General features: G+C 38.4%; 1 protein-coding gene across 1 annotated transcript in view; it reads left to right on the plus strand.

Annotated features, from left to right (window-relative positions):
• ALG13 (ALG13 UDP-N-acetylglucosaminyltransferase subunit) overlaps positions 1 to 22,101 on the plus strand; it is a 75,685-nt gene that overhangs the window by 51,411 nt on the left and 2,173 nt on the right. The window contains 3 exon segments of the mRNA XM_032618959.1: positions 4,633 to 4,824; positions 8,554 to 8,594; positions 10,361 to 10,544. Coding sequence (XP_032474850.1) covers positions 4,633 to 4,824; positions 8,554 to 8,594; positions 10,361 to 10,544 — 417 coding nt within the window.

Consider the following 22,101-nt stretch of genomic DNA (forward strand, 5'->3'; position numbering starts at 1 on the left):
ATTAAACAGCAGTAGCTGCTAAGATTGCAAAGATAGTGAGACATTACCTATAGCCTACCAAAGGAATCAATCCTGAGTCTGATCTAGTCTTCTGGATCTAGCTGCCTATTTGCAGGAAATACAAGAACACATTGAAATGCACCATGAGTATGTAATCGGCAAAATCCAGACTGGGAAACTCAACAGGTCAGGGGGTCTTCAAAAGACAAATTGAAAGGAAATGACAGGGATGGAGAAAGGACCTATAGATTAAAAGAAGTTCAAGATACAGTTTTTAAAAACTGTGTAGGGATGCACATTTGGGTGACAAAATACTTAAAACTACAAAGAAGTGATTACTATGAAAGTCAGGATAGTGGTTGATTATGGTGGGGGTAAGAGGGTGGTGATTGTGATGGAGTGCATGGAAGTTTTCTGAAATGGCTGGCAAGGTTTTCTTTCTTAACCTGGATAGTGTCCACCTGAAAATAATTCGTTAGTTTTCTGTATCTGTTTTATTTATAATGTAAAAATTAAGAACTTAGCCACTGTGCCTGGAACAAAACATGCAATATATGTTCATTAATGACCACAGAAATTTTTCATTGGAAATGTTAATGTAGATACTGGTTTTACTACTTGTGCTAATTGTAGGGGAACATGTTGGCTATCTGCTTCCAGCAGATGTCTGAGCTTAAAAAACACAATGACAGGTGAAATCAAGCATTGTAATAGCCCATTTATGTAGAATCATTGAAAGATTACCCTTTAAATGCCAGATTTATGTTTTTTTGTAGATACTTCTAAAAATGTATACGGCCTTCATTTTACTTTTTGTTGAGCCACTTGTGAACCTCAACTATAACTCTAATAAATAATGGCTACTTTTTAGTTGCTCTTTGTCGTTCCTGTCCTCTAGATAAAGCTCAAGTTTCTCATTGTTATTCATGTGTCTGTCTGGCAGCCCCATCCCGTCCTCCTTTAAGTCACTTCCTATCTGCCAGGTAACTAGATGCCATGATTGCTTTTATTATGATTGTCTTCATAGGCATTAAATCCTGTTAACTGAGTTTTTTGGTAACTGTTTCCAAGTCTTTTGCCAGGGCCAGAGTTAGTGACTTACTTGCTCTGGGTACAAAATTTAAGGGAGTATCAAAAAAAACCCCCACAGTGCTCAAGATAAATAATACTTTAATGCACTATTAAAAAAAACAAAACTAATGCAAAAAAAAGAATCCATGATAAACAAAGTATCAAAGTTTTTTTAAAAGATAGGAACTGTGGGCCAGGCTTAGGGTGAGGTGAGTGAGGCACTCACTCTTGTGGTCATGCAAGTGCAAGCTTAGATCCTATCTTTTATAATTTTGGTATTTTAGTCATCATGAATTTTTTTTTTGCTTTAATTTGGTGGCCCTTTAAATTTTGCACCTTACTGCACTTTAGTACTGGCCCTGCCCTTTGATCTCTAGAGAAGCTGAGTCTTACTATGTATATTCACGTTCTCTTCTGAAATGTCCTGAAGCAGACTGCAGCTGCATGGACAAGGAAATAAGCATTTTGAATGAATTTCATTGGTTTCCATTCACTTTTAGAAAAGTTTGCTTCCATTGTTCTGGGTCCGTCACTTGAACTGTACCTGGTAAGCCCATAGAGCCCTGTTAAGTCTGCGAATTAGATGCTCATGCATCTCTAGAGCAACTGGAAGTTTTAAAAGCTTTTTCTTATGGAACGTATTATAATATGCATTTTAAAAGAAAGTTGAGGGCTTCCCTGGTGGCGCAGTGATTGAGAGTCCGCCTGCTGATGCAGGGGACATGGGTTCGCGCCCCGGTCCAGGAAGATCCCACATGCTGCCGAGCGGCTGGGCCTGTGAGCCATGGCCGCTGAGCCTGTGCGTCCGGAGCCTGTGCTCCGCAACGGGAGAGGCCACAACAGTGAGAGGCCCGCGTACCGCAAAAAAAAAAAAAAAAAAAAAAAGTAAGTTGAGTTCAATTACTAAATAATGGCTATATTTCCCTCTGCTGTACAATATATCGTTGTTGATTATTTTATACATAGTAGTTTGTATCTCTTAATCCCCTACCCCTTTTTTGCCCCTCTTCACTCTCCCCACTGGTAACCAACCACTAGTTCTCTATATCTGAATCTGTTTCTTTTTTTTTTATAATCATTTGTTTTATTTTTTAGATTCCACATATAAGTGATAATGTAGAGCATTGGCCCCCAGTGTTTTTGGTACCGGGGACCGGTTTCACGGAAGACAGTTTTTCCACAGACGGGGCTGGGGGGGGGGCGCTTCAGGCGGTAACGCGAGTGATGGGGAGCGATGGGGAGTGGCAGATGAAGCTTCGCTCGCTCGACTGCTGCTCACCTCCTGCTGTAGCCCGGTTCCTAACAGGCCGCGACCAGTTGGGGACCCCTGATGTAGGGTATCTGTCTTTGTCTGACTTATTTCATTTTTCACTTAGTTTAGATCTGTGATTCTCAGCTGGAGGAGAATTTGCCCCTTAGGAAACATTTGACAATTTCTGCAGACATTTTCAGTGGTCCTACAATTTGGCAGGGGAGAGCTACTGGCATCTAATAAGTTGAGGCCAGGGATGATGCTAAAACAGCCTCCACAACAAAGAATTATTGCGCCCAATATGTTAATCATGACAAATGAAACCGGAGGTTTGTCCTAGATACTAATATGTTACCAGTTATATGTATTGTAAATATTTTCTCTCACTTTGTTGATATTTTCATTTTTCCTGTGGTACCTTTTGATGAAGAGAAATTCTTAATTTTAATGTAATTTAAGTTATCAAAAAAAAAAGTTGAGTTCAAAGTAACCTCCAAATTTCTTCCGTCCTTGATTCTCTCAGGCCCAGGAGAGCTTACTTAGCTACCTCTATGTCTAGTATTTGGTTTTTACCTTGTAATCGTAATCACATTCTACTATTTTTAGATAATTGAACTTATTCCAGTTGTTTTTGAAAAAAAATGGTGTGATTTGAGTGCTAGTTTAAAAGGAATAAGAGTGTGGCTTTGTTGAAGCCATTATTTTATAGAAAACAAATCCATGAATCTTTAGAGCATTTGGAAATGTTCTAAAAATTAAATCCTCTTCTAAAACTGTAAGAGTGGAGATTTCTACATGCATGACAAAACTCCAAAACTCGAAAGTTATTTGAGCAAATTTTTAAAATTTACTGTTTAATTTAGATACAGTAAAATTTATTTTTTGGTGCCCTGTTCTATGAGTTTTAACAATGCATAACATTGTGTAACTACCACCACAATCAAGAGAACAGTTTCATCACCCCAAAAGAGTTGGTTATCAAGTTTTAAATCACCCTAAGATTTAGATTTCCTATTACTATTAGCCTGTAGTTGTATAAAGGGTATAAATAAATGTGTTGTTAGTATTTTTGTTGGTGAATGAAAGCAATGTGGATTACTTGTAATACTTGGCCTTAAATTCCTCTTGCTAAATTACCAGAATAACAAATTCAGCTTGTGTGGACTGTTCTTTTACTAAACTAAGTGTTCTAAAACTCCAAATTTAAACCTTTATTGAACAATGAGCCCAAACTTTCTATACTTCTCAGGGGTAAAATTATAATGCAGGCAACACAGTGATAAAATTGAGTACTGGAATTTCTAAGTCAGCTAAAATGTTCAATGAAACTTGAAGGGTTGGTATCAAAAAATTTAACAAATTTATGTAACATAGTATGTATATGTGGAGATAATTTATATTCACTAGGTTGGAACCACATTGCTGCCTTTATCATCATAGAGGAATGTATTGATATTTAAACATAATTGTATTTGAATTTCTTATGTCAAAAACTGTGAAACTCCTAAGTGACTGTGGTTTTTAAACTATAGTAACAGTTATAGAAAGTTAAAGGGATAAGATAGTTCATCTAGCCTGTCTGTTTTAGATTCTGTAGGTCCTTAGAAACGGAACTGTTATGATTTAGAGTTCTCTATATTCCTCTGATGCTACCAAGTAGAAACCTTCAAGGACTGCTTAAATCTGTAATCTGTGCAATTTAGTCTCTCTTATTAGCTTCTACATCTTGTGATTCGGCAGATGGCTGAAAACAGCCTTAACTTTGTATTAAGCTCAGTAAAAATTTTGCTTTAGTAGTATTTATTTATGTACATGTTAGCTGATGTTCAAGATCTTGGTAGTCAAGCCTCTGTAGTTTACAGTTGTTTTTCTTTTGAATGTCAAGTAATTTCCTTAACTCAAAATAACTTGTAATGAACTCCTACTTTTCAACTGGCATGTCTAAAAGAATATGTGCGATTTACCTTCTATTTTTTTTTGCGGTACGCGGGCCTCTCACTGTTGTGGCCTCTCCCATTGCGGAGCACAGGCTCCGGACGCACAGGCTCAGCGGCCATGGCTCACGGGCCTAGCCGCTCCGCGGCATGTGGGATCTTCCCGGACCGGGGCACGAACCCGCGTCCCCGGCGTCAGCAGGCGGACTCTCAACCACTGCGCCACCTGGGAAGCCCTAAGTTTTTGTTTTTAAGTCAAACCATAAGACTCAGAGTTGCCTGACCATATTGGGAACACAAAAGAAATAGAGGACGAGCTACTGCTTATAAGATGTTACAGCTGTACATTGCTACTTTGTTTCGTTTCCTTTTTAGTGATTGCTTCAGCATCCTATCCATACCTGGCTGCTCCTATTCCTGCTGTGGCTGCCACTCTACCACCTCCACCTCCTCCACCACCACCTCCTCCTCCTCCTCCTTCTTCTCTTGAGGTGACAGACACTTCAAACTTACCATCACTACCTCCACCTTATTCCTGTGATCCATGTGGCAGTGATCTGCCTCAAGGTAAGTAGATTTTGAGACTTGGGTGAGGGTTATTTAGGTCTGGGGTTTTTTTTTTGGTCTTTTAATTTTAAATTTTAGAGCATATCTCTCTTTGGTTGACCAATGAGGGTAGGGTGGTGGACCGAATGGAAATTGACTTGAGAGCATAATGCTAGGTAAATGACTAAGGAAAGAAGGAACTGAAAGCTGAGAATATCTTCTGCATAATCAAGAAGTGTATGGTTGAGCTGACTCACGCTGCTTTTCTAAGGTAGCTACATGTCTGCCCTGAAGAAGATTCTCAACTGGATATCTGCTCTCAGTAATTTCTCTTGAAAAGCAGGAGTTGATAACACAGTTTTCTCCATTTCTTTTATTTAATGCCTACCACAAGTGCATGAAATTGTTGCATTCTTGATATTTAAGATTCCAACTGAATTTTGAAGAATTGGAAAAGGTTTTTGGGGTAGGAATTGGGGTGGGGGGGCTCTGATCTGCCTTGGATTTCAGCCATGTGTTGTTTCCTTAATTAAACTGAGTAGCTTTCCATTGGAAGTTTTTTGTTACCCCTCAGTTTAGCAGTGTATCTCAAAAGAGAATTGTAGTCGAAAGTTGTTTGTAGCTTATTCATACTTTTTTTTTTTTCGGTAACATTCCCTTAATTTTTCTAGCTGCTTTTCTATTCTATTTTGGGTTTTTTCAGCCCCTAAGGTAGTCACCAGGATCTTCAACTCCATTCTGTTCTTCTTCCCTTCCTTAAAACTTGATTATCAACTTTATGTAAATGATTTCTAAATCTATCTGGCCTTGGCCTCTACCTACTTGCTAGACATTTTCACTTGGCTTTCTTACTTTTATTTCAGACTCAGTCTGTCTACAGTGAAATTCCTCATCTTCATCTCCCTTCTTTCTTCTCTTTAGGCCATGCAAAACATTGACGCTTTTCCTTGGTTTTCTATTTTATTAATAATGTATTATTGAACAATGATCCCTTTACTCCTCTCCCCGCACCTACCTACCCCTGCCCAAGATCTTCTCAGCACATAATGCTGATTTTGCATTTTCCAGCATTTTATTTTGAAAATGTTTAGACATACACGAAATTTGAATTTTAAAATGAATATTCATATATCCACCACCTATATTCTGTTGTTAACAGTTAACTATACTTGTATTAGCATGCATTTCTCCATCTTTTCCTCCATCCATCTCTCTGTCCATCAATTAATCCATCTTTTTGGTGCATTTCAAAGTAAATTGTAGACATCATTCTTCCCCATTAAAAACTTGAACATACATATCATTAACTAGAGTTTGGTATTTATTTTTTCGTTTTTTTTTTTGCTGTACACGGGCCTCTCACTGCTGTGGCCTCTCCCGCTGCGGAGCACAGCCTCCAGACGCGCAGGCTCAGCAGCCATGGCTCACAGGCCCAGCCGCTCCGCGGCATGTGGGATCTTCCCGGACTGGGGCACGAACCCGTGTCCCCTGCATCGGCAGGCGGACTCTCAACCATTGTGCCGCCAGGGAAGCCCGAAATGAACAAATCTTAAATGTACACTTGCTGAGTTTTGACAGATGAGTACATGCACCTGTGTAACCCAAATCCCCATCAAGTTATAAAACATTATCATTATCCCACAAAGTTCCTTCATGCGCCTTCCCAGTCTTTCCCTACCCCATCTCTACTTCCCCCCAGAGACAACCACTGTTCTGATATTTTTCTGCCCTAGTTTTACCTGTTTTAGAATTTCATGTGAATATAATCATACAGTATGTACTCTTTATGGAAGGCTTCTTAACCTCAATGTAATGTTTTTTGAGATTCTTCCATGTTGCTGCATGTTATCAGTAGTCTATTTGCTTTTATTGCTGAGTATTTCATCGTATGGGTACTCTACAGTTTGTCCATTCTCCTGTTGTGGGACACGTGGACTAGTCTAGTTTGGATCAGTTATGATAAAGCTGCTATGAACATGCTTGTAAAAGTCTTTGTGAACATGTGTTTTCATTTCCCTTGGGAAAATATCTAGGAGTGGAATTGATGGGCCTAGATAGGTGTGTGTTTAGTTTTATAAGAAATTGCTGGTCATTTTTCCAAAACTGTACCTTATCTCCTTCTACTTTTACAAGAACTCTATGCATCTGGTTTTCTACTTCTAAGCCTTTTTTGTCATGGTGATTCTGCTCAAATTCTCTCCCCCTCTACTCTTCCATCTAACTTCCTATTTAAATCCTATCATTTTCATGATCCCACCCCCCCAGTTGCATTTCAAAGTGATGTTTTTGAGTTCTTATAGTCCTTACCTGCCACTTTTTTTAACAGCTTGAGATATAATTCATATACCATGCAAGTCATCCATGTAAAGTGTATAATTCAGTGCTTTTTAGTATATTCACAAATTTGTACAACCATCACCACTGTCTAATTCCAAAATATTTTCATCACCCCAAAAAGAAACCCTGTACCCATTAGCAGTTACTCCTCATTCTCTCTGACCCTGGCAACTATTATTCTGCTTTTTTTTTTTTACTATTCTCTATAGATTTGCCTGTTCTGGACATTTCATGTAGATTGAGTCATACAATATGTGGTCTTTTGTAGGCTGGCTTCTTTCATTTGGCATAATGTTTTCAAGGTTCATCCATGTTGTAACATGTATCAGTATTTCATTCTTTTTTTCGGCTGAATAACATTCCATTATATAGATATACCATATTTTATTAGTTGATGGACATTTGAGTTGTTTCCACATTTTTGCTATTGAGAATAATACTGCTATGGATTTTTTGTGTGGATGTATGTGAATACCAAGGGGTGGAATCCCATGCCATTTGTGGATTTACTTCCTGCTGTTATCTTTTCATATTCTTTAGCTTGAGCGTTGCGCTTTATACTATATTCCCACGTCATAGTCAAAATACAAGCTCATTCTTTTAAAGTGGCAGTAAATACATTTGTATGTATTGGGAGTCTCCAACTTAAGAAAGAGGGGTTTTCTGAGAGTTGTTTGTTAGTGGAATCAAGTTACATTATCTTATTTATAAGAATATATGTGAATCCCAGGTCAATCAATAAAAATATATTTAGAGATATACTTGAAATGCTAAGGCTATTCCCTCTTCTCTCATACATCTACTCTTTGTTCATTTGTAAAGTACTTTAAAGTTTTGTGTTTGAAGAAATTTTATCACCTTATGGTATAACTTATTTCGAGTTACCTTGCTCATTGCCTCCTCTTTTTGGAGTCCTAGTGGTGGTATGTTAGTCATGTTAAATAAAGACAAGGTGAATTGTTTCAAACAGTGCTAGTTATCTTAGTAGACATCACTAATCTTGGCATTTGTAGAACATTAGTTTGTACTATGTATTAGCTCTGAAGACCAACATGATTGCTTTTGTAGTAGATTTGTATTAAAGTAAAATTTTAGTCTTGAGACAAGCAAGAAAATGCCTTTACTAGAGTCTCTCTAAATATGTGCAGAGTAGTATTCCTGTAACATCTGTCTAATATTAAGAACAGAAATAAAATCTGTATTTGTTGATTAAACCTTCTTGGCTCAGAAAATGATCTTAGCTATAGTGGTAGGTAAATGGTCATTTACTATAAGGTAGAATTGAGAGTAGTGTGGTTGTGGGGAGACAACATTTGTTGTATCTACCTTAATACTGAAAGAGAAGCGCTTTTAAATGGTAAGTTTTAATTGTTTATGTCATCTAGTCACTAAGATTTAAATTTTTAATTTTAGATGCAAAAGTTTTGCAGTACTATTTCAACCTGGGATTGCAGGTAAGAATCCTGTTAAAATTGCTTTGATTAAAAAAAAAAAAAACCTCTAACTTAAAAACGTAAGCCGTTTTGATAATCAGACTCTTGAACCTTAAAACCCAAGAACACTATGAGGGACCTAAAAGATTTATTTCTGTCTTTATATCTCTGAAGATGACACAGGTCAGTTTTCTACTTTAACCTCTCAATACTTCAGTTTCTCTTATAAAAGAGTTGTAAACTGTCATGAGTGGGGGCCCTATGAAGTACAACTTCAGCATATATTGGCCTCCATATTTAACATCATATGCCAACCCTTCACTATGTTTTTCTATCTCAAAATAACAAATGGAATATTTATCCTATTTACTTAAAACATTTTTGTGGCTATTTCTGCATTTTATGTGAAAAGTAATCCGACTAATTCAAAGACATTTAAAGAGCAGTATTATTTTTAAAGCACTCATGTGTTCATAGATATTTGCCAAACACTGATTTTTACCACTTCCCTGAGTTGTAGAAAGGGAGTACTGACAGATATCTTAATATCACTGAAAGGTGTCTCTGATTTCAGGTAAGAGCTCTTTTACTTTATACCTTCAGGGATCATTTTCCCCCTGAAATACACTTCTGATATAATAAGATGACACATTTTCTGAAAAGGAATGATGCATCTTAAGATTTGGCATATGACATAGTAAACCAGATAGTCTCCTGGATAATACTCTGATCAGTTCATATTTTCCAAGACACTGATTTCCCTGAAACATTGGACATATCATTTCCAGAAAACTATCTTTACTGACTGGCACACATTTATAATTTAAGAGTAGTAGAGTGGGTTTTTGTTCTCTGAGACTATATTTCCTAAATGCAGTTTCAAGAATTGAAAAAATAAAGTGCTTGCCCCTTCAGTTATGTTTGTTTATTATAGTCACCTGTGGAAATAAGGTGGAGGCAGTTTATTATTTGTTTATTTTTAGTATTTTTGTCTTAAATTTAAGTATAGTTGGACAACATTATACGTTACAGGTGTACAGTATAGTGATTCACAATTTTTAAAGGTTATGCTCCATTTATAGTTATTATAAAATATTGGCTGTATTCCCCGTGTTGTACAATATAGTCTCCTATATCTTACATCATGGGAATACAAGGAAATGTATAATAGATATTTTAATATTTTCTAATATTAAAAGTAATAGCATTCATTATGGTGCATATGGAAAATACTAATGTGTAAGGAAAACCAAAATCACCTGTATAATCACCGTATACTTTGGTATATTTCCTTACAGCTTATTTATTTATTTTATAAAATGTGGACTATGCTATGTAATTTTGTAAACTTTTAAGTTAAACAATATGAACACATTTTCCTTAAATATTTGACACCATGATTTTTTTATTGCCTGTATTTTATTCCATCATGGATATATCATAATTCATTCATCCAGTTTCTTGTTGTTGAATATTTAGGTCATTAATTTTTTTTTGCCTTTAAAAACAGTGCTATAACAGACACCTTTGTATACAGATCATTGTGTATATCTCTAATTTCCTTAGGGTGCTTTCCTAAAATAATTCCTAGGTCCACATATGAGATACAGAGGCTGCAAAGATCTTAAAGTTGTTACAGAGAATAGATTTTCTAAATGTCATATCATTTAGTTCAAAAGTCATTGTTATCCCACCCGGAAATCATGGCCCAACTTTTTTTTTCAGTGAAGAATGGTACTAGTTTAAGAAAAGGAATAATAAAATGTTATTCCCCTTTCTTGCCCAAGTGCTATCACCACAGCTTGTGGCACTCCATGGTCTGTATGCCACAGATGCAGGAGCAGCAGCAGCTTCATGTAGAGAATTATCCAGTCTGTACTGAGCCGTCACCTCTGGTGAATCAAACCATTCCTCAATTATACAGTGAGGTGGGGAATCAAGATGACACACAGGCAGATGTATCAGCACATGGTAAGTATGTAATGAGATTCCCTGCAAGAAAGACAATTGGATTTTATTGTGTGTAATTTAATAGTAGCCTTCAGATATTATACTAGACCAGCATTTCTTAAAGCATGGTATGTGAACCTTTTGGGGTCCCTGAGACCCTTTCAAGGGATCCATGAGGCTAAAAGTATTCATCATAATACAGGGATTTTGTCCCTTTTTGCTGTGTTAGATTTGTATTAAGGGTGCACAAATCAGTGGCGGGTAGGATAGCTGGCACCTAAGTACAAATCAAGGCAGGGGCACCAAACTGTGCTAGTACTTAGTGTCTTCACACTCATGATATAAAAATGCCAGTTTTATTTATTTTGTGTTTGATCAAAGACATTCTTATTTTACTAAATTTTTATTCTTTGAATAATTGTACCTAGTATTCTGTATGACAAAATAGGAAGTATTCATAAAGCTCTCTGCATACTGACGTATAGTGATTAACTTTAAAGAAAAGGGTTGTAAGCTTGAGTTTCGAGCTAAACGAGCTGACTTTTCATGGAACACTATTTTTACTTGAAAGAGTGATAGACAGACTATGGTTATTCAGACTTGGGGATCCGGCAGACATTTTCTCAAATGAACACCTAAGCCTTATCACTTCGAGAAAAGCAACGGATAGTATTTTTTGTCAAAGATAAAAATTCCAGCACTCAAATACATGTTATCCAAAATTCTAATTTTTGTCTACCACCATGAGCTTGACAGCTTCCAATACTTCATTAACTCTTCTAATAAAATAGATGGTGGGGGGCTATTAATGAATGTGGTGTTTTACATTGGATAATGAAATGTGTCAACGTTTGGTAGATCTGTATAACTCAGTGAAATAATATTTTCCCAATTACCAATGTATAATCTTACCTGTGCATGATTTAGTAAAATATCTATCCAAGATGCAAGATAAAACAATGGATTTTAATGTTAACAAAGTATGAAAAGTCCACATTGCTACTGACCTCTAAGAAATTACCACTTACCTAGTTGTGGTATAGCATCAAAGAATATCTACAATTATCTGAAAAGCCTAATTATTAAGACTTCTCTCTTTTCCAGCTACATATCTGTATGAAGCCAGATTTTCTTCATATATTTCAAACTAAATGTATCATAATAGATAAAATACAGGAGCGGATATGAGAATCCAGCTGTCTTCTCTTAAGCCATACATTAGAGATTGCACAAGTGTAAATGCCACTGGTCTCACAATTTTTTGTTTTGGAAAATACAAATTTTTATGGAAAATGAGTTTAACATAATGGGTTTATTTTTACATGAGATAATATTTTTAACTTAGATTAATTCCTAATGTAAATATTGATAGATAGAACCCACATAAACAAAAGCTATTTGGGATCCTCAATTTTTAAGAGTGTAAAGGGATCCTGAGACCAAAAAGTTTGAGACCTCTGTGCCATACCATAAGGATGGTTGCTTTGTCTATGAGTTCACAGTATAATATAGATGGGGAGGCATTTTCAAGGATTTAGAGTAGGATCTTTGGACTTCCCTTCTTAGAATCAGCAGGAGGAAGAAGAAACGATGTGGACTAACCTAACCAAATCTGTTTTCCATTCCAGCAACTGCTACTTGATGGTTGTGATTTTGGCTAAGTTACTTAACCTCCCTAAGCCTGATTTTGTGTAAAGTGGGAAATAATGTATATTATGATTTTCCAGTGTTGTTATAAGAACTATATGAAACCTTATATGTATAAGTATACTGTTCTGGTGCATGTGAGGAATGTGAATTTTCTTTCTCTCCTCCCTTTTCTTAAAGAGTATTAATAGTTTTAGAATATTAGCACTATAGAGTCTTATTCTTCATGTGGTGGTGTGATGTGGCCCATGATAATAAAAATTAAAGTATCAACCTTTATTACATTTTTGTTCCATGTACCTTTTATAGAACTATTTTTATTGTAGTAAACATGAGACAGTGCCAGTCTTTACTTCACAAAATGAACGTAAGTTATCCCAAGTAATGAGGGACTCCTTTTTTTAAATATTTATATAGTTACTATAATAAGGTCAGAAGAGCATCTATTTATTTCCATTGAAACTGGTGCATGGTAGTGAAAGTGCTGTAAATTTTAAGTGATGCTAGCATGTTCATGACATTCAAGAGATGACACTTAAAAGTTTGGTCTTTTGGGATGGTCTTCAGAGTTTTGCCTTCAAGTATAGACCAGACTGTAAAAACACCTGAATTTTTAATTGCTAAAATAATACAAAATGGTTATTTGGATGGTGTGTGTTATACTGGAAAACTATTTGACAGCGTAATTGTGACGAACTCTTATAAGAACTGAAATGACAAGAATGACTCTAGAGAACGTTTCTTAGTGTAGTCTGTTGATATCTAAATCATCCCAGGAAGATAGCTGTCTCCAGGTAGAATACATTTGACACATTGTACATACATTTATATATTTAATTTTTCTTTTTTACTTTTTTATTTTAACATCTGTACTGGAGTATCATTGCTTTACAATGGTGTGTTAGTTTCTGCTTTATAACAAAGTGAATCAGTCATACATATGTTCCCATATCTCTTCCCTCTTGCGTCTCCCTCCCTCCCACCCTCCCTATCCTACCCCTCTAGGTGGTCACAAAGCACCGAGCTGATCTCCCTGTGCTATGCGGCTGCTTTCCACTAGATATCTACCTTACGTTTGGTAGTGTATATATGTCCATGCCACTCTCGCACTTTGTCCCAGCTTACGCTTCCCCCTCCCCATATCCTCAAGTCCATTCTCTAGTAGGTCTGTGTCTTTATTCCCGTCTTGCCCCTAGGTTCTTCATGACCTTTTTTTTTTTCTTAGATTCCATATATATGTGTTAGCATACGGTATTTGTCTTTCTCTTTCTGACTGACTTCACTCTGTATGACAGACTCTAGGTCCATCCACCTCATTACAAATAACTCAATTTCGTTTCTTTTTATGGCTGAGTAATATTCCATTGTATATATGTGCCACATCTTCTTTATCCATTCATCTGTTGATGGACACTTAGGTTGCTTGCATGTCCTAGCTATTGTAAATAGAGCTGCAGTGAACATTGTGGTACATGACTCATTTTGAATTATGGTTTTCTCAGGGTGTATACCCAGTAGTGGGATTGCTAGGTCGTATGGTAGTTCTATTTTTAGTTTTTTGAGGAACCTCCATACTGTTCTCCATAGTGGCTGTATCGATTTACATTCCCACCAACAGTGCAAGAGGGTTCCCTTTCCTGCACACCCTCTCCAGCATTTATTGTTTCTAGATTTTTTGATGATGGCCATTCTGACTGGTGTGAGATGATATCTCATTGTAGTTTTGATTTGCATTTCTCTAATGATTAATGATGTTGAGCAGTCTTTCATGTGTTTGTTGGCAGTCTGTATATCTTCTTTGGAGAAATGTCTATTTAGGTCTTCTGCCCATTTTTGGTTTGGGTTCTTTGTTTTTTTGTTATTGAGCTGCACGTGCTGCTTGTAAATCTTGGAGATTAATCCTTTGTCAGTTGCTTCATTTGCAAATATTTTCTCCCATTCTGAGGGTTGTCTTTTGGTCTTGTTTATGGTTTCCTTTGCTGTGCAAAAGCTTTGAAGTTTCATTAGGTCCCATTTGTTTATTTTTGTTTTTATTTCCATTTCTCTAGGAGGTGGGTCATAAAGGATCTTGCTGTGATTTATGTCACAGAGTCTTCTGCCTCTGTTTTCCTCAAAGAGTTTGATAGTTTCTGGCCTTATATTTAGGTCTTTGATCCATTTTGAGCTTATTTTTGTGTATGGTGTTAGGGAGTGATCTAATCTCATACTTTTACATGTACCTGTCCAGTTTTCCCAGCACCACTTATTGAAGAGGCTGACCTTTCTCCACTGTACATTCCTGCCTCCTTTATCAAAGATAATATGACCAGGGCTTCCCTGGTGGCGCAGTTGTTGAGAGTCCGCCTGCCGATGCAGGAGATATGGGTTCGTGCCCTGGTCTGGGAAGATCCCACATGCCGCGGAGCGGCTGGGCCCGTGAGCCATGGCCACTGAGCCTGCGCGTCCAGAGCCTTTGCTCCGCAACGGGAGAGGCCACAACAGTGAGAGGCCCGTATACTGCAAAAAAAAAAAAAAAGGCGGCCATATGTGCGTGGGTTTATCTCTGGGCTTTCTGTCTTGTTCCATTGATCTATATTTCTGTGTTTTTGCCAGTACCATACTGTCTTGATTACTGTAGCTTTGTAGTATAGTCTGAAGTTAGGGAGCCTGATTCCTCCAGCTCTGTTTTTCGTTCTCAAGATTGCTTTGGCTATTCTGGGTCTTTTGTTTTTCCATACAAATTGTGAAATTTTTTGTTCTAGTTCTGTGAAAAATTCCAGTGGTAGTTTGATAGGGATTGCATTGAATCTGTTGATTGCTTTGGGTAGTAGAGTCATTTTCACAATGTTGATTCATCCAATCCAAGAACATGGTATATCTCTCCATCTATTTGTATCATCTTTAATTTCTTTCATCAGTGTCTTATAATTTTCTGCATACAGATCTTTTGTCTCCTTAGGTTTTTTTTTTTACATCTTTATTGGAGTATAATTGCTTTACAGTGGTGTGTTAGTTTCTGCTTTATAACAAAGTGAATCACTTATACAAAGTGGATCAGTTATGCATATACATATTTTCCCATATCTGTTCCCTCTTACGTCTCCCTCCCTCCCACCCTCCCTGTCCCACCCCTCCAGGCGGTCACAAAGCACCGAGCTGATCTCCCTGTGCTATGCGGCTGCTTCCCACTAGCTATCTACCTTACGTTTGGTAGTGTATATATGTCCATGCCTCTCTCTCACTTTGTCACAGCTTGCCCTTCCTCCTCCCCATAACCTCAAGTCCATTCTGTAGTAGGTCTGTGTCTTTATTCCTGTCTTACCCCTAGGTTCTTCATGACATTTTTTTTTCTTAAATTCCATATATATGTGTTAGCATACAGTATTTGTCTTTCTCTTTCTGACTTACTTCACTCTGTATGAAAGACTCTAGGTCTATCCACCTCATTACAAATAGCTCAATTTCAATTCTTTTTATGGCTGAGTAATATTCCATTGTATATATGTGCCATATCTTCTTTATCCATTCATCCGATGATGGACACTTAGGTTGTTTCCATCTCCGGGCTATTGTAAATAGAGCTGCAATGAACATTTTGGTACATGATTCTTTCTGAATTATGGTTTTCTCAGGGTATATGCCCAGTAGTGGGATTGCTGGGTCATATGGTAGTTCTATTTGTAGTTTTCTAAGGAACCTCCATACTGTTCTCCATAGTGGCTGTACCAATTCACATTCCCACCAACAGTGCAAGAGTGTTCCCTTTTCTCCACACCCTCTCCAGCATTTATTGTTTCTAGATTTTTTCATGACGGCCATTCTGACTGGTGTGAGATGATATCTCATTGTAGTTTTGATTTGCATTTCTCTAATGATTAATGATGTTGAGCATTCTTTCATGTGTTTGTTGGCAGTCTGTATATCTTCTTTGGAGAAATGTCTGTATAGGTCTTCTGCCCGTTTTTGGATTGGGTTGTTTTTTTGTTATTGAGCTGCACGTGCTGCTTATAAATTTTGGAGATTAATCCTTTGTCAGTTGCTTCATTTGCAAATATTTTCTCCCATTCTGAGGGTTGTCTTTTGGTCTTGTTTATGGTTTCCTTTGCTGTGCAAAAGCTTTAAAGTTTCATTAGGTCCCATTTGTTTATTTTTGTTTTTATTTCCATTTCTCTAGAAGGTGGGTCAAAAAGGATCTTGCTGTGATTTATGTCATAGAGTGTTCTGCCTATGTTTTCCTCTAAGAGTTTGATAGTTTCTGGCCTTACATTTAGGTCTTTAATCCATTTTGAGCTTATTTTGTGTATGGTGTTAGGGAGTGATCTAATCTCATACTTTTACATGTACCTGTCCAGTTTTCCCAGCACCACTTATTGAAGAGGCTGTCCTGTCTCCACTGTACCTTCCTGCCTCCTTTATCAAAATTAAGGTGACCATTTTCTATGTTTCTGTTTTTGTGCCAGTACCATACTGTCTTGATTACTGTAACTTTGTAGTGTAGTCTGAAGTCAGGGAGCCTGATTCCTCCAGCTCCGTTTTTCATTCTCAAGATTGCTTTGGCTATTCGGGGTCTGTTGTGTTTCCATACAAATTGTGAATTTTTTTGTTCTAGTTCTGTGAAAAATGCCAGTGGTAGTTGGATAGGGATTGCATTGAATCTGTAGATTGCCTTGGGTAGTAGAGTCATTTTCACAATGTTGATTTTTCCAATCCAAGAACATGGTGTATCTCTCTATCTCTTTGTATCATCTTTAATTTCTTTCATCAGTATCTTATAATTTTCTTTATACAGATCTTTTGTCTCCTTAGGTAGGTGTATTCCTAGATATTTTATTCTTTTTGTTGCAGTGGTAAATGGGAGTGTTTTCTTGATTTCACTTTCAGATTTTTCATCATTAGCATATAGGAATGCCAGAGATTTCTGTGCATTAATTTTGTATCCTGCTACTTTACCAAATTCATTGATTAGCTCTAGTAGTTTTCTGGTAGCATCTTTAGGATTCTCTATGTATGGTATCATGTCATCTGCAAACAGTGACAGCTTTACTTCTTCTTTTCCCATTTGGATTCCTTTTATTTCTGTTTCTTCTCTGATTGCTGTGGCTAAAGCTTCCAAAACTATGTTGAATAAGAGTGGTGAGAGTGGGCAACCTTGTCTTGTTCCTGATGTTAGTGGAAATGCTTTCAGTTTTTCACCATTGAGGACGATGTTGGCTGTGGGTTTGTCATATATGGCCTTTATTATGTTGAGGAAAGTTCCCTGTATGCCTACTTTCTGGAGGGTTTTTATTGTAAAGGGGTGTTGAATTTTGTCAAAAGCTTTCTCTGCATCTATTGAGTTGATCATATGTTTTTTCTCCTTCAGTTTGTTAATATGGTGTATCACGCTGATTGATTTGTGTATATTGAAGAATACTTGCATTCCTGGCATAAACCCCACTTGATCATGGTGTATGATCCTTTTAATGTGCTGTTGGATTCTGTTTGGTAGTATTTTGTTGAGGACTTTTGCATCTATGTTCATCAGTGATATTGGCCTGTAGTTTTCTTTCTTTGCGACATTCCTTACCTGGTTTTGGTATCAACGTGACGGTGGTCCCATAGAATGAGTTTGGGAGTGTTTCTCCCTCTGCTATATTTTGGAAAAGCTTGAGAAGGATAGGTTTTAGCTGTGCTCTAAATGTTTGATAGAGTTCGCCTGTGAAGCCATCTGGTCCTGGGCTTTTGTTTGTTGCAAGATTTTTTTTTTTTTTTTTGCGGTACGTGGGCCTCTCACTGTTGTGGCCTCTCCCGTTGTGGAGCACAGGCTCCGGACGCACAGGCTCAGTGGTCATGGCTCACGGGCCCAGTCGCTCCATGGCATGTGGGATCTTCCCGGACCAGGGCACGAACCCGTGTCCCCTGCATCGGCAGGCGGACTCTCAACCACTGCGCCACCAGGGAAGCCCTGTTGCAAGATCTTTAATCACAGTTTCAATTTCATTACTTATGATTGGTCTGTTCATAGTTTGTATTTCTTCCTGATTCAGTCTTGGCAGGTTGTGCATTTCTAAGAAGATGTCCATTTCTTCCAGGTTGTCCATTTTATTGGCATAGAGTTGCTTGTAGTAATCTCTCATGATCTTTTGCATTTCTGCAGTGTCAGTTGTTACTTTTCCTTTTTCATTTCTAATTCTGTTGATTTGCGTCTTCTCCCTTTTTTTCTTGATGAGTCTGGCTAATGGTTTATCAATTTTGTTTATCTTCTCAAAGAACCAGCTTTTAGTTTTATTGATGTTTGCTATCGTTTTCTTCATTTCTTTTTCATTTATTTCTGATCTGATTTTTATGATTTCCTTCCTTCTGCTAACTTCGGGGTTTTTTTGTTCTTCTTTCTCTAATTGCTTTAGGTGCAAGGTTAGGTTGTTTATTCGAGATGTCTTCTTTTTCCTAAGGTAGGATTATATTGCTCTAAACTTCCCTCTTAGAACTGCTTTTGCTGCATCCCATAGGTTTTGGGTTGTCGTGTCTCCATTGTCATTTGTTTCTCGGTATTTTTTTTATTTCTTCTTTGATTTCTTCTGTGATCACTTCGTTATTAAGTAGTGTATTTTTTAGCCTCCACGTGTTTGTATTTTTTACAGATCTTTTCCTGTAATTGATATCTAGTCTCATAGCGTTGTGGTCGGAAAAGAAACTTGATACAATTTCAGTTTTCTTAAATTTACCAAGGCTTGATTTGTGACCCAAGATATGATCTATCCTGGAGAATATTCCATGAGCACTTGAGAAAAATGTGTATTCTGTTGTTTTGGATGGAATGTCCTATAAATATCAATTAAGTCCATCTTGTTTAATGTATAATTTAAAGCTTGTGTTTCCTTATTTATTTTCATTTTGGATGATCTGTCCATTGGTGAAGGTGGGGTGTTAAAGTCCCCCACTATGAATGTGTTACTGTCGATTTCCCCTTTTATGGCTGTTAGTATTTGCCTTATGTATTGAGGTGCTCCTATGTTGGGTGCATAAATATTTACAATTGTTACATCATCTTCTTGGATTGATCCCTTGATCGTTATGTAGTGTCCTTCTTTGTCTCTTGTAATAGTCTTTATTTTAAAGTCTATTTTGTCTGATATGAGAATTGATACTCCAGCTTTCTTTTGATTTCCATTTGCATGGAATATCTTTTTCTATCACCTCACTTTCAGTCTGTATGTGTCCCTAGGTCTGAAGTGGTCTCTTGTAGACAGCATATATATGGGTCTTGTTTTTGTATCCGTTCAGCCAGTCTGTGTCTTTTGGTGGGTGCATTTAATCCATTTACATTTAAGGTAATCATCGATATGTATGTTCCTATTCCCATTTTCTTAATTGTTTTGAGTTTGTTATTGTAGGTCTTTTCCTTCTCTTGTGTTTCTTGCCTAGAGAAGTTCCTTTAGCGTTTGTTGTAAAGCTGGTTTGGTGGTGCTGAACTCTCTCAGCTTTTCCTTGTCTGCAGAGGTTTTACTTTCTCCATCAAATCTGAATGAGATCCTTGCTGGGTAGAGTAGTCTTGGTTGTAGGTTTTTCTCCTTCATCACTTTAAGTATGTCCTGCCACTCCCTTCTGGCTTGCAGAGTTTCTGCTGAAAGATCAGGTGTTAACCTTATGGAGATTTCCTTGTGTGTTATTTGTTGTTTTTCCCTTGGTGCTTTTAATATGTTTTCTTTGTATTTAATTTTTGATAGTTTGATTAATATGTGTCTTGGTGTGTTTCTCCTTGGATTTATCCTGTATGGGACTCTCTGTTCTTCCTGGACTTGATTAACTATTTCCTCTCCCATATTAGGGAAGTTTTCAACTATAATCTCTTCAAATATTTTCTCAGGCCATTTCTTTTTCTTTTTTCTGGGACCCCTGTACTTCGAATGTTGGTGTGTTTAATGTTGTCCCAGAGGTCTCTGAGACTGTCCTCAGTTCTTTTCATTCTTTTTTCTTTATTCTGCTCTGCAGTAGTTATTTCCACTATTTTATCTTCCAGGTCACTTATCCGTTCTTCTGCCTCAGTTATTCTGCTATTGATCCCTTCTAGAGTACTTTTAATTTTGTTTATTGTGTTGTTCATCGTTACTTGTTTCCTCTTTAGTTCTTCTAGGTCCTTGTTAAATGTTTCTTGCATTTTCCCTATTCTGTTTCCAAGAATTTGTATCTTCTTTACTATCATTATTCTGAATTCTTTTTCAGGTAGACTGCCTATTTCCTCTTCATTTGTTAGGTCTGATGGGTTTTTATCTTGCTCCTTCATCTGCTGAGTGTTTTTCTGTCTTCTCATTTTGCTTATCTTACTGTGTTTGGGGTCTCCTTTCTTGTAGGCTGCAGGTTCATAGTTCCCGTTTTTTTTTTGGTGTCTGTCCCCAGTGGCTAAGGTTGGTTCAGTGGGTTGTGTAGGCTTCCTGGTGGAGGGGACTGGTGCCTGTGTTCTGGTGGATGAGGCTGGAGCTTGTCTTTCTGGTGGCAGGTCCCCGTCTGGTGGTGTGTTTTGGGGTGTCTGTGGACTTATGATTTTAGGCAGCCTCTCTGCTAATGGGTGGGGTTGTGTTCCTGTGTTGCTAGTTTTTTGGCATAGGGTGTCCCGCACTGTAGCTTGCTGGTCGTTGAGTGAAGCTGGGTGTTGGTGTTGAGATGGAGATCTCTGGGAGATTTTTGCCGTTTGATAGTACGTGGAGCTGGGAGGTCTCTTGTGGACCAGTGTCCTGATGTTGGCTCTCCCACGTCAGAGGCACAGCACTGACTCCTGGCTGCAGCACCAAGAGCCTTTCATCCACACGGCTCAGAATAAAAGGTAGAAAAAGTAGAAAGAAAGAGAGGATAAGATAAAGTAAGATAAAATAGTTATTAAAATAAAAAATAATTATTAAGGAAAAACAATTTTTAAAGTAAAACAAAACACCAAAAAAATGATGGACAGAACCCTAGGACAGATGGTGAAAGGAAAGCTCTACAGACAAAATCTCACACAGAAGCATACACATACTCACAAAATGTGGAAAAGGGGAAAAATAGTATATGTTGCTCTCAACGTCCATCTCCTCAATATGGGATGATTCGTTGTCTATTCAGGTGTTCCGCAGATGCAGGGTACATCAGGTTGATTGTGGAGATTTAATCAGCTGCTCCTGAGGCTGCTGGGCAAGATTTCCCTTTCTCTTCTTTGTTCGCACAGCTCCCGGGGCTTAGCTTTGGATTTGGCCCCACCTCTGCGTGTAGGTCGCTGGAGGGCGTCTGTTCTTTGCTCAGACAGGACGGGGTTAAAGGAGGCGCTGATTTGGGGTCTCTGGCTTGCTCCGGCCGTGGGGGTGAGAGGGGCATGGAGTGCAGGGTGAGCCTTCGTCGGCAGAGGCCGGCATGACGTTGCACCAGCCTGAGGCGCACCGTGCGTTCTCCCGGAGAAGTTGTCCCTGGATCATGGGACCCTGGCAGTGGCGGGCTGCACAGGCTCCCGGGAAGGCAGGTGTGTATCGTGACCTGTGCTCGCACACAGGCTTGGTGGCTACAGCAGCGGTCTTGGCGTCTCTTGCCCGTCTCTGCGGTCCGCGCTGATAGTATCGGCTCGCGCCCGTCTCTGGAGCTCCTTTAAGCAGCGCTCTTAATCCCCTCTCCTCACGCACCAGGAAACAAACAGGGAAGAAAATGTCTCTTGCCTCTTCCGCAGGTCCAGACTTTTCCCCGGACTCCCTCCCGGCCAGCCGTGGCGCACTAACCCCCTGCAGGCTCTGTTCACCTCGCCAACCCCAGTCCTCTCCCAGTGCTCCGACCGAAGCCCAAGCCTCAGCTCCCAGCCCCGCCCACCCCGGCGGGTGAGCAGACAAGCCTCTCGGGCTTGTGAGTGCTGGTCGGCACCGATCCTCTGTGCGGAAATCTCTCCGCTTTACCCTCCGCACTCCTGTTGCTGCGCTCTCCTCCGCGGCTCCGAAACTTCCCTCTCCGCCACCCG

Source organism: Phocoena sinus, chromosome X, assembly GCF_008692025.1.
Source record: "Phocoena sinus isolate mPhoSin1 chromosome X, mPhoSin1.pri, whole genome shotgun sequence".
Classification (NCBI taxonomy): Eukaryota; Metazoa; Chordata; class Mammalia; order Artiodactyla; family Phocoenidae; genus Phocoena; species Phocoena sinus.